The 15340-nt window shown below is 49.4% G+C and overlaps 1 protein-coding gene across 1 annotated transcript; it reads right to left on the bottom strand.

Moving 5' to 3' along the window:
• Positions 1-295: 295 nt before the first annotated feature.
• LOC129784458 (E3 ubiquitin-protein ligase RBBP6-like) lies at positions 296-5389 on the bottom strand. Its single transcript, XM_055803898.1, has 3 exons — positions 5224-5389; positions 2897-2996; positions 296-353 (listed from the first exon to the last, which is right to left on the bottom strand). The coding sequence occupies exons 1-3, from the start codon at positions 5387-5389 to the stop codon at positions 296-298; spliced, it is 324 nt and encodes a 107-aa protein (XP_055659873.1).
• Positions 5390-15340: the final 9951 nt, after the last annotated feature.

Here is a 15340-nt window from a genome sequence, read left to right as displayed (position 1 = left end):
CGCCATCCTTGGTGCCATTCGTCTCCCACTCCCCTGTGCTCTGCAAACATGTCTCATCATGTTAATTTTTGTCTAGACAAGCTCGAGCAAATTCCCCTCACCTAACTGATTGCCACGCATGGTCCTAGTTTCCAGACCACTCCTGCACACTATGTTTCACTGGAAAATATGTTTTATATATATATTATAAATATTATATATAAAACATATCTATTTTATATATATTTTTTATATATTAAAAAATTTGTACAAGGCTACATTTCTTAGACTTAGGTGCAGCATGTAGAAAAAAGGTTCAGCTTGTGTTTTTACATACCTCTTTTGATGTTCTACTCGCTGGCTCAGTTTGACTTCTAGAAGAAGAAAGAAAGATGATCAGTACTTAAACTAAAGCACTTGTAACCAACATAAAGCAGTGAAAACAGTTTATAAAACCTGAACATCAAAACATTGTGTTCTGGTAGTCTTATGAATACGGAAATTTATTTCTATACATAAAGTGTGCTCTCCTGGTACATTCAGTGCAACTGAAATAAAACCCAAAATCCCATTCCTTCTTTGCCCCCAATGACTCTAAGATACAGAATACAGCAGTGCAAGAAGAAGTCCTCAGATATTTTCTTTCTGCTCTCTAAGTACCAAAACTGTGAAGACTGTGCTACATTTTTCTGTTCTTAAACAGTCAGCCATCCAAATACGAAGGTACCTTCAGGCAATCTGTATAGCCCCACTATCACAAATAGGTACCAGATAGAGCACTTTGGTTTCTACACTCCTCTGACAAAACAAGAACAACAGTTGTCTGTAGAAAAGTGTTTCTTTGTGGAAGCCCAAGCACTGTGTTCAGGTACCTACCATACTTAGCCTAAAGTGACTACAAATAGCAGTAGAAACATCACCTGAAAGCAGTTCCTAGGATTTTCTGTGATCGAGGAGGCCTGTGTTAAAGAAATAAGAAATAAGAAAAAAAGTCTTGATTACCAGAGCTTGCTTTAAGATCATCTTGAACATGCTACAGTATTTTAGGAAACACTTATGACACACAAGCCCTTGCCGAGATTCCACATACTCATTGGTCTGTACCTGCATGCTACTCATGAATCAAACATGCAACCGCAGATCTAGTTAACAAACAATTCATACATCATCCAAAGCGTCCCATGAGCAGAGGCAACCCAAAGGCTGCTGTGCAATTCCTGCACAAATAGAAAGGCTCATACTTCCTGCCACTGCTACACCACCACCAGGCTTGCAAGTACAGCCACGTACCTCCTGAAGATGAGGAAGTGCGAGGAAAAGCTTTAGATTCCCACACCATGGTTTCTTCATCCACTTGCCTTGAGGAAGATACTACAAGGTGACTAATGCATTTCTGAAGGCCTCTCCACCATGACAGCATGCATTCATCATTCCCAAACATTAACGACTCTACCAGTTGTTTCCACAATGGTTCCAGCTGAAGGAAGAGAAAGCTAACCTGCCTGATCCATTTGCAACTTTAGGAGAGCAGCGGCATTCATCCCTTATCCCCATGTGCAGGTATTTCTTGGATCTTTGATGCTAGTGGCACCTAGCCTCTCATTTTAGGGCAGCATGCCAACACCAGGAGAGGGTGCCATCCAACCAGAAATGGAGGATATATTGACAAGACAGCACTAAGCATCCCGATCTAAATTAACCCCCCAAACAAGGCCATGCTTAGCAGCACAGTGCTGTGGCATCCAGAAACTCTTGGTAGTGCCTGAAAGCACTAATATGCCCAAAGCTTACAGGAGAGCCACATACATTCAGGGGGGTTTGCTTGCAGATGCTTCATGGGTACTAGGATGCTGCTGTACTGTTTGTTTGAGACACGCTGAAACTCACCGGTATACTTTATTTATTGAGAACTAACATTTAGAAAGACATGGCAAAACCTACTAATATCTACTAATGGTGGAGAAGAGGTCTATCTTGAAGAAGCCTTGAAAACATGACCATTCAAACCATGCTGATGCAGCTGATACAGAACTGGACTGGATGAATACATCGATGACAGCAATAATGCTGTAGTCAGGCTTACATTTGAATATCTGCAATTGTAATCAGATTCTCTGTCCTCCATAAATCTGAGGAATACAGCAGTAATACCTGGAGCACAGAGAGCAGCTTAGGGTGAAATCAAACTTGGTAACTACCAACATTTGGGAATGTGCCCAACTGCTTTCTGAGCTTCAGGTTTGGAAAAGATCAACTGTTCCTTCACCGTCCTGGCACAAAAGGCAATACGCTTTAGGATGTTGTTCTTTTTCTCTTGCCCGACACAGGCATTGTCTTTAGGAAACTAATAGGAATCACCTAAGAATGAAACTTCTTGTTTGCACGGTTTGCCAGCTGGCCACTCTCAGTCTTTCCTCTGGAGACAGCATGCAGCCCCGCCACCCCCACCCCTTTGGGGTGTAAGAATACCCTGCCCCAATCCCCCAAACAAAGGAAGCAGTCAAACACCGAGACTCGGACTGCTGGCAGATGGGAACAAATCACCAGTTCACACTGCAATGTGTCTCTCCGTTTACTCTAAAAGCAATACAAGCAAAAGCATAAAATAAGGAATCTCTCTGCTTAAAGGAAACAGGATGGAGAACTTGACTCTCAGAAAAACCAACCCCAAGAACAAACCCAATTCAAACGTCTGAACAGTTACCACTGTTGGACTTTGAATGCCACATCCCAGCGGGCTGAAAAATCTAAGTCTGCTTTGGGACAGATACATTCAAATCTGCCCTGTCACAACACAATTTAACAGCAGCTTTAACAAGAAAGAGACAACCGGAATGCCTCCGTAAACCAACAGCCACAAAGAAGGTGAACACACTGAAACCCCTCCCACAGAACACAACGCGTTATGGCTACTTACCCAAGGTCTGTTTTGCTGGTAGCTTTAACTCCTCTAACAGGGACTCTCCTAACAGTTACCGATGAGTGCCTTGGAATCAGGGCATTGTCATCTGTGTATTCTGAAAACAACATCAATACAGAGAAAGCATCAGTCAGTTCGTAAGAGTGATATTAATATGTCATGACATAGCACTTCAGGGAATCCCTTTACAGACAGAAAAGCAACATTTTACACACAGCATCATGCTTTTATCATCTCCACACACTCACGGTACCTTTCCAGAAATCTTCAGGTCTGATAGTCAAACACAAGCAGCAAAATCTTTTCCATTTGTTTTGAATCGTTTCAATGCCAACAGCAAAATGGTCTCTAAAGTCACTAAAGCAGAGACTGCTAAAACATGAGGCTCTTTCCTGATCTAACTTTCATTGCTTTTGCTCCTGTTAGCTTACAAAACCCTAGAACACATCTCTATAAGAGCGAGCATGGAAGAGGACACCCCCACCCCGCCTCCCACCTTTTAAAACACATCCCAACCATCCATTTTGCCTTCCCACCATCTTCAAAAAGAGTCCACCATCTCTTTTTTTTTCCCCAGTGATGTGTAAAATCCTGTTTACTTTTAGCTTCTATTAGCATTGCTTCTATTACGAGATTTCCATGATCACGTGGCTCGGAAAAATCTGAACAAGTTGGCCATCTTCACTCAAGGTTCACTGAAGGGTCTTTCCAAGATCATGCCAACATTTAGTCAGGACTCCTGCACAAAGTTATAAAACCCACTACCATATCTCCACAGGGAAGATCTCCAAGAACCCCCTTTAGGCAGAGCATCCTGGCCTAGTTGTTTCCTTCACCTTCTGAAGGTGACTTTAAGCACATAGATGCTGTTCAATAAAAACGGAAATTCACGGTTATGTATAAAACCCCAAAATCTGGCATACACATAAATGACACTGAAATGTATTCCTTAGCTTTGCTCTGACAACCGCTGGGGGATTTTTGCATTTTCACTGGGAAAACACCCTTACAAAAGTTCCAGTAAGCATCTGTGTCACAACCTGTACGTCTGCCTCTACCTGCATGTCTGTCTCTACTGCTGTATATGACACGCGATCCCGTAACACCCCCAAGACCCCTAACACCGTGCTGTTAAGTCTGCTCACAGATACTCTCCTGAACATACTTTACCTATCTGTAGGTAAACAGCGTGTTTAGGTCCAACCACTTGAAAGGCTGGGGCCAAAGTTACAGTTACCGCAGCAGGCATGTTATTCTGTTTAAGTTTTAATACATCAAAGAGGGAGAGGAAAAAATCCTATGAGTACACATTGTAAAGACAAGACTGTTGTGGGAATGTCACAGAACCACAGGAAAAAAGAAAAAAAAACCCCAACCAGTAAAATTTGAATGTTTAAGGAATGGAGACGGTTTCCAAGTCTTTTTATTTCTGACAAGTCATATTCCAAAGTCTTTAATCACATGCAAGCTTTGCCAGACGGTAGATTACCAAACTGAAACAGCACACTAAGTAATACAAAACCATTACCGTCTCTGAGAATCAAGCACCATTTCTCAGATTCAAAAGAACTTAGGGCTTCTCTAAGAACACTTTTAGGTATATTCACCATAACTGATCTGCCATAAAACTTCAGTACTGCCCTGACACCGTTTAACACGCAGTACCCGGACAAAAATGCACCGTTTGAAAGAAATGAAGAAATGATGCTCAATAGCATCTGAATGAAAATGTCTTTGGTGTAGCAAAGAAGCTGTATTAGCAAGAAATGCCAAGTATACTTTAGACGGAAAACTCGTCTACAAGATGGCTTTCCAGGGTCTGCATAGATTCTCACTCACAGATACACTCTTGATCCAAAACGTTGCTACTGAGCAGTTTCTGCAGCAGCCAAGCACCACTTTTCCAATGCGGTGGAGTAAAAGTAGCTGAAGACAAATTTCAGTCACCAAACCCACTTTTTTCCCTTCACATTAGCCACCCACTCCTTTTCTATCACGTTCAGCCTTCTCTGCCAGCTTTCAAAGAAATCTGGCAGGTTTGTGATGACAAGGCATTGTCCCACGTTCCCTTATCGTTTTACCTAGAGGGGTTCCCAGAAACCAAACCTCTTCCACGCGCGGTGTTGCACATGGACCCTGTACGCTGCTGTGCCTGGCTGCGCACACAGCCCTGACGGCAGCTGCCAGCGCACAACCACGGAAAAGCAGCTCTGAGGCCCCAGCACAAGTCACCGCTGCCGGCCGTGGCCCAACCGCCTCACTGGCCGCCTGCGCTGCCGCCAGCCGGCCGGTCCCCGGTCCCCACGCCCGCCGCCCCCACGCACCTTCCATGGTCTGGGCGTTGGTGACCTGCAGGTCGCAGTGGGTCGCCTTCAGCCTCTCGCGGCCCATGATCTGGTGCCTGAGGTCGCGCAGGGAGATGTGGGGGCCGTGAAAGGTGACCGCATCAGAGTTCAGCCTGGAGGAGAACTTGTAGTGGACACACGACATGGCCGGGGCCAGGCGGTGCCCGCTCCGCGATGGCACCTCACGCAGCAGCTGGCCTCGCGGCCCCCACAGCAGGTCAGGGCCCACCGAGGGGCTGGGGCCAGCAGCGCGGGCTGAGCCCGCCGGCTCCTCCTTGCAGCCCCGGTGGGAGGACGATGGGGACAGGCCCTGGCTCGGCCTCCGCTCCCTCCTTGCACCAGCGCTGCCAGGCCAAGCTGCTCGCTATGGCAACCCAGGCGGCTCCGCATTGTGACAGAGGGGCTCAGGGGGCCACTCAGCGCCCCTGGGGGAGGGGCCTTCATCAGCCCCGCCTGGGCTGCGGTGTCCCTGCTGTCCCCCAGCCTGTCACCGCCCCGTGCCCTGTCACCCCCCAGGGCTGCGGTGTCCCTCCTGTCACCCCCTGGGGCCTTCACCACCCAGCGTCACCTGTCAGCCCCTGCGCCTGTGGTGGCTCTCCCAACAGCCCTGGGCACATCACCGCCCCGTGCCCTGTCACCCCCCAGGCTGTCACGGCTTGCTGTCCCCTCCTGTCACCCCCCAGGCTGTACCTGCCTGCTGTCCCCTCCTGTCACCCCCTAGCTGCCACTGCCTGCTGTCCCCTCCTCTCACCCCCCAGGCTGTCATGGCCTGCTGTCCCCTCCTGTCACCCCCAAGCTGTACCTGCCTGCTGTCCCCTCCTGTCACCCCCCCAGGCTGCCACTGCCTGCTGTCCCCTCCTGTCACCCCCTGGCTGTCCCCAACAGTTTTCCCCTTCTGTCACCTCCAGACTGTCACTGCCTGCTGTCCCCTCCTGTCACCCCCAGGCTGTCCCAGTCTGCTGTCCCCTCCTGTCACCCCCAGGCTGTCCCAGTCTGCTGTCCTCTCCTGTCACCCACAGGCTGCCACGGCCTGCTCTCCCCTCCTGTCACCACCCAGGCTGTCATGGCCTGCTCTCCCCTCCTCACCCCTAGGCTGTCACAGCCTACTGTCCCCTCCTGTCACCCCCAGGCTGTGACAGCCTGCTGTCCCCTCCTGTCACCTCCCAGGCTGTCATGGCCTGCTGTCCCCTCCTGTCACCACCCAGGCTTTCACGGCCTGCTCTCCCTTCCTGTCATCCCCAGGCTGTCACTACCTGGTGACATAAGCTACATAAGATAAAAAAGAAAAAAGAAAAAAAACCAAAATGAAAACCTGCTTTGGTGAACACCAAAACACCCATGACTTTCTCAGACTCTTCACTACCCCACATGTGAGTCAAGGGACAGGATCTCCTAAAGGCCCTTTTGCAGGCACTTCCCGAAGTCACCCCCACCCCCCACCCCACCCTGCTTTTCTACAAGTGCACAAAGAGGTTAAGAAGAGTTTCATGTTTAAGTTAAAGGAGGCATTTCTGAAATTAGCTTAGGTGAAAAAAACAAGGTGGTGTATTCATGGATTTTCTCCTCTGCAAAGCCATGAAGAAAACATGAACTGCACTCCCCAAAGGCAAAGGAGCAAACTGAGGGAGAGCAGCTCATCGGCGCCTTTCAGAGCTCTAACAGTCTGGAGAAACGGGAAAAAAACCCATACAAAGATAAACAGCCGCCAAGATGCACTTTTATAAAATGCATACTGGGGCCTGATCCAGATCTCAGAATGACTTTCAATATTGCTTTGCATGACTATTAGACCAAGGCCTAAAGTGGAGTGATAGCTTCTGCTTGCCGGGGCATGAGAAGATCACTCAAATGAGCGACACAGTAACAAGTAAACACCAAAGGCAACAGCAGAGCTTACCGTTTCCCTCCACTGGCGACCAGCTGTGCAGTAAACCAGCTTAACCAGCCTCCCTAAGGATGGCTCTAAAGTCACTGAAAAGGAAGAAAAGAAGGTAAGTTCTTAGCCTGGAATGTAAAGGCACCATCTTGGCTCCCAGGCAGGTGGCACAGATGGCCCAACAGGGTCATGTCCCCATGTTCCAGGAAAGATAAAAAAAGTGCAGGACGTCTTTGTGGGGTGGGTTTGATGCATCCTTTCCGTTTGGTGAAAGCCTGAAGAAGGATGTACTCCACGGTAGGACCGGTGGCACTTTAGACCTGAGGTTAAAAAAGTGCTGCACCTCAGTGACACTCCCCAAGCTGCTTTCACCACCAAACAGAAAAAGATTTGCTTTCTCCAGTATGGTGGGAATGATGCCATAAAGTCGGTCATGGAGAGAAACCCTCTAAGCCTTGCTTGCAAGTTTCAGAAGGCAGGCATTCTTTATGGCAGTGCTGGGAGCATGGGGGAATGTTTCCTCTGAGCGTGCTCACCCAGTTACTCGAGGGCATGCACTATGGACAGCAGAGCACTTGCACACTCATAGCGCATTACACATGCATTTTCAGTCAGGCACGGGATGGGTTACAAGTTTCTTGCTTTAATGCAAACGAGCACACACCCTCAGACAGCACTGCTGAGGTTTTTTACTAGCTCCCCAAGCATGGCCTTGCCCTCTCTTGGGGGGCTACCTGAGTCAGAGGTCGCGATCTCCCCCCCACAACAATTACCTTTGTCCGAATTCCAACCAACGTTCTGCGGATCGCAGCACTCTATCGGCTTGTCTCCTCCTGTGGCCACAACGTCCCCACCCGGAGGCTCTTTCTGCATCACCGAAGAGAACGGAGATCTTTTCCCCATCCATTCTTTGTTCCCCATCCTTCCCAAGGCTGACTCCCTGGATGAGAGGTCCCTTAATTCGTCATTTCTAACAGCTTTAGAGAGTCAGCTTGGCCTAACCTTTGTGCGCAGGTGTGTTTAACGTAGAGCTAAACACCAAATCAGTGTGTGGTAACTGGGGAGCTCAGACATCTTGTCCCTTTGCCGAGCCAGCAGCCTTCCCTTAACAGAATCCCTGGACATAAATGTATATACAGTGGAATCTATACAGTGGCATCAAACGTACCCCCAGACACCACATCCGTCCCTAAAATCCTTCCCCCCAAACAACCCTGAAAGACTTCCCTTGACCCCCTCCTCCACCCTGGCTGTTCCTGAAATCATCCCCCACCTCCACCTCCCCGCCCTGTCCCTAAAACTTTTCCCCCAGACCCTGGTCAAGCCCTCAAGTCCCTCCCCCACCCTCGGTCCTTCCCTAATATCCTTCCCCCAACCCACCGGTCCTTCCCTAAAGGCCTTCATCAACCCCCTCATCGATCCCTAAAACCCTTCCCCCAGGCTCCCCACTCTGTTCTCTAAATAACACACACACCCTCACCCCCCCCCCCCACCCCCCCCAATCCCTGGTTTATCAAGACACACACCCTCACCTCCCCCCACCCCCCCACCCCCCACACCCACTCCCACAAACACACATCCTTGCCCCACCCCCACACACCCCGCTCCATCCCTAAACACCTTCATCCATTCCCACCCGTCCGTCCCTAAACCCCTTCCCCCCGCCCCCTCCCCTGCTCCTGTCCCTCTGTCCCTGGCATGGCCCAACTGCCCAGCACCACCAGACCACTCTGGCCCAAACACCGTAAGGCAATGGTTCCCACCTGCCAATAGCAAGTCGAGGAACTTTTTTTTTCCTAAATAGAGAGAGTTTTACTTCGTACGCTGCCGACTATGCCGAATTATGTTTTGCTGACTGACTGGATACACAGCAAAGCTGAACTCCAGATCAAATGTAACCAAATCTATCAAATATATCAAATAATGAAATATATCAAATGCAGTTTCTTGTATTACAATAAAAGAAAACAGCATGCAATATGATAAAAGGAACCAGTAGCAGTTATTGTGAGCGATATGATAAAAGAGCAACAGGAGCAAAGCATCCATTTGTTATTCCAGAGTGTTAACGTGACTAAGGAAAGGAGACATCACCAATTCCCACCCCAACAACACCCAGGCCCACCCTTCGGATGGGAGGCCCCTTGCAGCTGGTGCCAGGAGTCTCTCGGGAGCTGGGAAATTCCCCTGGAGAAGGTACCAGGAAGGAATTCTCTTGCTGCTTCCCACCGTGCATGGTAGCCGTGTCAGGCACAGCGCAAGAGTTCTGCTCCCTGCTTTCTGTGGTGAGAAAACTGACCTCTTCTCATTGGCAATAATGCACAGCCCAAAAAACTCACCTTGACAAAGCGCAGCTGTGCTCCCCTGGAGAGGGTTCCAGGAAGGAATTCTCTTGTTGCTTCTCACCCTGCCCTGGCAGCCATGTGAGGCACAAAAGAAAATTTCTGCTCCCTGCTTTCTGTGGTCAGAAAACAGACCCCTCACATTTGAAATGGTGCAGAGCCAAAAAAAACTCACCTTGGCAAACTGCAGCACTTCTCCCCTGGAGAAGGTGCCAGGAAGGAATTCTCTTGCTGCTTCTCACCCTGCCCTGGCAGCCATGTGAGGCATAGCACAAAAGTTCTGCTCCCTGCTTTCTGTGGTGAGAAAATTGACCAAAACCTTGTGCACTCATGCAGAACCAGAGCTCACCTTGTCAAAGTGCAGCACAGTTCCCTTGGAGAAGGTGACAGGGAGGAATTCTTTCTGCAAATGAAACATGGAACATGGGAATCACATCTTTACATATTAATTGTCAGCTGCAGTAGTTAAAAGTTATATGCACAGCAAATTTGCACTCAGTCTGTGTGGGCAGTGTAGCACCTCTGCGGGTTTTCTGTACATGGCTGGTCCAAAGTGGTGTGCTGGTTCTGGTGCATTAGGGTCAGAGCCCCCAGCATCTGCAGGTACAGTGTGAGAATGAAGCTGCTCTTCATCCTCCAACAGTGCCTTCAGAGAGGCACAATCCTCTTGGCGCACCTGCCCAGGCAGGGAACAAGGTCATTCCTGTGAAGAAAAGGGGAGATGGGAACTGCCCTGCGTGGCTGAACAAGCCAGGGTTCAGGCGCTGCGTTCTCACTCCAGACTTGTTGCAGTCTGAACAACTCTTGCTATCTTGTTCCTCTGAGGTATCCTCCCTTAGTGACACTTTGCTCTGACAGGCGTCCTGCTGTGCATTGCAGCGGTTCAGAGCAAAAAAAATTGATTTTGGAAGCATGTTTTGTACATGAAGTAGAAAACAGAAGAGAAGATGAATATTGCACCATTGAACCATGGGGTGGAAAAGTATGTTGTGCCCTGTAGTTATAAGCATTACACTTTGCCATCCATTGTTTCAGAACTGCTCTCCCTCCCATAATTATCTTCAAAAGAGAAAGCTGATCCAAAGTGGGGGGTGTGTGTGTGTGTGTGTGTGTGTGTGTGTTTTGTTCCCCCCCCCCCCCAAGTGGTTCATCGATTTCCATTTTTAATAATAAAGGTGAATAAACAAAAGAAAAAAAGCATGGCGATATATTACCTAGTGTCTGAAACAGAGAGAATGCACATGTGTGCCGCAGCACGCTGTTCCCGTGCCCACCTGCAGCCAGGGCAGACCAGCTTAGTGCCTGATGCAGCGAGACCTGCAGGTGCTTGATGGCTTGTGGGTGCATATGTAACTCCCTGCTAATCTAGCCTAAATGCTTAAGGTAGGCATTAAGAAACTTGCTCTTTCTACCCCAAAATTTGGGTATCAGAGCACTGTGGAACCTCTTTGCAGCCAGCAAAAGGAACAGGCACCTGGAGAAGCATATTATTCTCATCCCAAGAGGTCTCCGACATCAACAGCACTTTAAAAAGCCTTATTTTTTTCTCCCATTTATAAGAACGTGGCCGCTTTCAGACACATGCATCAGGATCCGCGAATCCCCTCTTTCAAGCTAAGCTCTTTCACACAGCACATTCAATTTATCCCACCCCACCTCAGCCAGCTTCTCCTCCTCTCCCACTCAGAGCTGGTCCTGCAGGCACCCTCGCTTGCTCGTGCCTTGGGCTGTGACCATGGCACTGACAGCAGAGACAGCAAGGAAAGCAGGCAGAGGAAACGAGGAAAGAGCGACTGCCTCTAATAAAGAGCAGTCTGGCAGGGGAACCAGGGAAGACGAGCAAAGTGATGGATGATACAGGGCAAAGAAACTCTGCAGCTCCTCCAGGACTCCCAGGCAGAAGGGAAATAAACCAGCACCATTGATTTAGTCGGAGTTGCTAACAAGCTACCACCAAGGTTTTCTGCTGTTGTGAGATAATATTCTATAGCGAATGGAAAAGCAAGCAGTGTTATTGCAAGCAGAAATATGTTTGTACTTGTAATATAGCATTCTCCAGCAGGAGGCTTCTGGGACCTGCTGTTTTCCTCCAAATTTTTACTTGATAAAGTAAGGAAATAAATATATTCCAACTAGACAATTCAGTGACAATCTAGCAACTGGTTTTCATTTTGGTGTCTTCTGAGGGTATCTAATGACTTTCAATCGGCCATAAAATATTCCTAAAGGAATTCCTGTGGCTTCAGTGAAGCACAGCCAGGACCTTGAGCACTCAAGAAGAAGTAGCCTGAAGGACTACGGCAAAACTCCTCCTTACAAGCCCACGTGGGAAGCGGGAGCTGAGAGATCCCTACCTGAAGCAGGGTCCCCAGCTGAGCTCTGGAGCAAGAGGTTTGTTGATGACAATTGTTATGCCAGTGCTGACAGCCTGGACGGGGATGACGTAGGTGTGGCTGTTTTCTATGAACACCTTCACCTCATCCTTGAATTTCTCAGCGTTGTCCAAGTTCGCTATGTCGGCCACAGACACCTCACTCTTGGGGGGGATCACTCCTTTACTGGGTTCAATCCTCCAGCGTGAGCGTTTGCCAGCCTGTAAGATGAGCCAAAGAGTAACTTAGGATGGAAACCATGGACCCTGGTCTCTTGTGGGATGCAGAAAGGACTAAAGAGACAAGGGTAAAACCATAAAGGCTTAATTTCCCTAACTCTAAGCTGCAGTGCCTGGTAACAGCACCCATGAAGGAGTTCATACAGCCTCTATTTTACCCTCCCTTAACAGACTCACTTCGCTAATCCACTTTGTCTGACCCAAGGGATGCTCACCCTCAGGACAATGCGATTGTCCCTCCGGCCTGCCTCTTGGAGCGCACACCAAGGGAAGCTACTTTATATCCCCTGGCTTCCCGACAACGGTGGCCAGCTCTGCCATAAAGGCTCAAGGCCAGAGGAAGGCAGGACTGCTCCAGTCCCCCCGCAGCAGCCACACGGCTGGGGGATACTGCTGAGACCCTGACGAATAACTCTGCAAAAGCAGCTGATCAAAACCTCAAAGTCTTCTTTCCCAAGAGTCAGGTAGCGCTTCCCAATAGCCCCTGAAGGGATGAAGCACTCTGTTCCCACTGATCATCACCCGCAGAGATGCCCCAAGGCCCTCTGCTTTGGCGAAGTCAGCTGTAAATGTTCATAGCAGGGCAGTAAAACAATAAGCAGAAAGAAAACCACAAGACATGCCCTGTGGGCATGGCCTGGGCTTTCCAAGCACTCTTTTCCTCCAGTTCCTTGGGCCTCCCTCTACAGATGGAGCAATAAAGGTGCCGGACCCCTCCAGCCCATCCAAAGCCACATGCACAAGGTGCAAGCTTGCAGAAGAAAAATGCATGCAATGCTCCCTGGCCAGCAGGAAATGCACTGGGATGCAGACACATGGCTTTGAAGTGTCCACCACAGTGTCAGTGCTACACGCATTGCAGTTCAATGCTGTGTTTGGGACAACAGGCACTACTCATCCAAAACTACAGTATTGTAAAAGAAGAGGGTTTGTTTCCCTATTTGATTTTTTTTTTTAACAGAAAACAACAGCGTGCTTGGAGGCCTGACATGATGAAAGCAAGTGCTTGATCCAGGTGAAGTTAGCTCATGTTTCTGTCCATCAGGCTGGCAGCACCGAGCTCTAACAGGACACCAGGCAGCCCAAGGAGAAGAGCAAACCAAGCAGCACTTCAAAGTCACAGGAAGCATTTAAAATACCCCCCAAAAATGACCTCTGCTGACAAGATTAAGGCTAGCTGGCAGCCAGGGAAGCAATAATTTGCTGGTCCCAGCAGCAAGCGTAGGTGCCCCAGCTACGACAACTCCTTAGGCTGGCTGTGCCCTCCATGTAGAGCAGGTCAGGGCTGCATGCCTGCATCCCATAATGGAGCATGCCAAAGGCATCAAAATGATTCTGGGCACTGGCAAATTTAATATGCTCAGCTCCATTTAATTTGTCCTCTAGGGCTTCAAAAGAAAGTCTTAAAAAAATAAAAAGAAGCAAAAATCAAGATGAGACTGGGATGGAGGCAGGTGGCTGGCACGGGGTAAACACTGGGGCCCTCACTGACCACGTAGGAGTTCCACCAACCCTCCCCTGTGGTCCCTGAAGCCCACGCGCAGCTGGTTGCTGGCCTTGGGGGCATCAGCTGCGCTGCCGCCAGCCAAGGGCTACGCAGCCAGCACATTCACACCGAGCCAGTAGGCATTAGGTTTTCACTGACATTAATGTACAACTTTTCCCCCGATTCACGCTGACACAGGGTAGCTCGCTTCAAAAGGAGACCCGATAGCTCTGCTCCAGAGGTGAATCTGCAAGTCTGCTATCTGCCAAAGCCCATTTATCACAGCTTGGCAACAAGCTGGGCAGTAAATTGTACCCAAGGAACTATTACTGAGGAATAATGACAGGCTGTCTTGATGGAGCCAGACTCTCAGTGTCCCAGGGTGACCCAGCGCAGACCCACTGTGCCCTGCTAGGCCAACAGCCCACTCCGGAGGAGCACGATTTGCGTCGTGTCCTCATTGTTTCCGTTAGCATTTGGGATGGGTCCAAGGGGCAGCACAGTGCACCACTGGAGACCTGCCAGGACCAAAAGGCTCTGCCAGACCAGCTCTGCTCAGGTTTTTAGGTCAGCTTCTGCCTACACCAGTCCAGGCTGTGTCCCAGAGACAAGAAATCCATTCCCCAGCTCTGAAGACCAAAACCTAACTTCTGATAACATCCCTGCTCCTTGCTTAGGCTTGAACGCTCTAGAACATGATGCAATAGCTGCACGTGCTGGGCAAAGGCAGCAGCTATTTCTGTCCCTGCAGGAGCTCGCACCGCTGGACGCCAGAGTCCGAGCGCCAGGCAAGCGCTGGCATCAACCGCTTCGAGAAGTTCAGCACTGAGACCGTTAGCTTCTCCCGGGACAGCCTTTCACTGTGAATAAGAGCTGCCAAAGTTGGTTTCTAGCAGACATCAGAATGCATCAGAGATGGATGGCTAAAGGGGTGGTTGCTGTAAGGGATGACTGAGGAGCGACCACACTGCCATCTTGAAGTTACTTAAAGCTAGTTAATTGAAGTGATCTGGTCATTCTGGCCTTGCATGAGTGAAAGAAGCAGCAGAACTCAACATTACAAATGCAGCTGTACTTACCAAGCCATAGCTCTAGCGAGACAATGCTCACACCTGGTCAGGCGGATCCACCGCGCCTTGCAGAGGTCATGCACGAAGGGGAAATAACCCCCTGCCACATGGGCTGTGCACGGCGCCTTGTCCCAGGTGGCTTAGCTGTCCTAAGGGGCAGGAACTGGAGTTCTTCATAGCAAAGTTACTCTTCATCCGCACAAACTGCCAGTGGCAGAAAGAGCCCAGAAGCACCCTAAGGCCCACAGGGTGGGGATCAGAGCACAAGGCTGGATGGATGCTCCCACCAGCAACCAGCCTCCTCCTGGCACCTCGACACCAGCATCTCCTCGGCAAAAGCAGGGGCGCTGCTTTGGTTGAGCCTCTGCCCCAGAGCACCATCAAGGAGACGTTTTATGAAATCAAGGCAGAGCCTCTAAAGCCAGTAAAAAAAAAAAAAAAAAAAAAAAAAAGAGAGAGACAGAAATAGAAGTGTGGCATCCATTGCCACTGACAACAGAGCCTAATTTGTCACCCTTGGTTCAGCTAACAGCAGGCTGCTCAGTGAGCTGATGAAGTTTGTCTCCATTTGTGTCCCCTGGCCATTGCTCAGCCCTCCAGATCCCATCTGCCCTCTCCGCCAGGCTGGGGACACCAGTGCCACCACTCTGCACACAGGGGCTCTCCAGCCAGGACATGGCCACAGCTTGGCCAGCTGCTGCCAAGCGCAAT

Source organism: Falco peregrinus, chromosome 5, assembly GCF_023634155.1.
Source record: "Falco peregrinus isolate bFalPer1 chromosome 5, bFalPer1.pri, whole genome shotgun sequence".
NCBI classification, from domain to species: domain Eukaryota; kingdom Metazoa; phylum Chordata; class Aves; order Falconiformes; family Falconidae; genus Falco; species Falco peregrinus.
This window is presented reverse-complemented; position numbering and strand designations above follow the sequence as displayed.

Bases quoted from the DNA above. Each gene is read 5' to 3' on its own strand.
- LOC129784458 (XM_055803898.1), bottom strand. From the start codon at position 5,389: ATGTCGTGTGTCCACTACAAGTTCTCCTCCAGGCTGAACTCTGATGCG. The intron at 2,997-5,223 runs GTGCGTGGGGGC...TGTTGTTTTCAG, and splicing joins CAACGCCCAGACCATGGAAG to AATACACAGATGACAATGCC. The intron at 354-2,896 runs GTAAGTAGCCAT...TTCTTCTTCTAG, and splicing joins ACCAGCAAAACAGACCTTGG to AAGTCAAACTGAGCCAGCGA.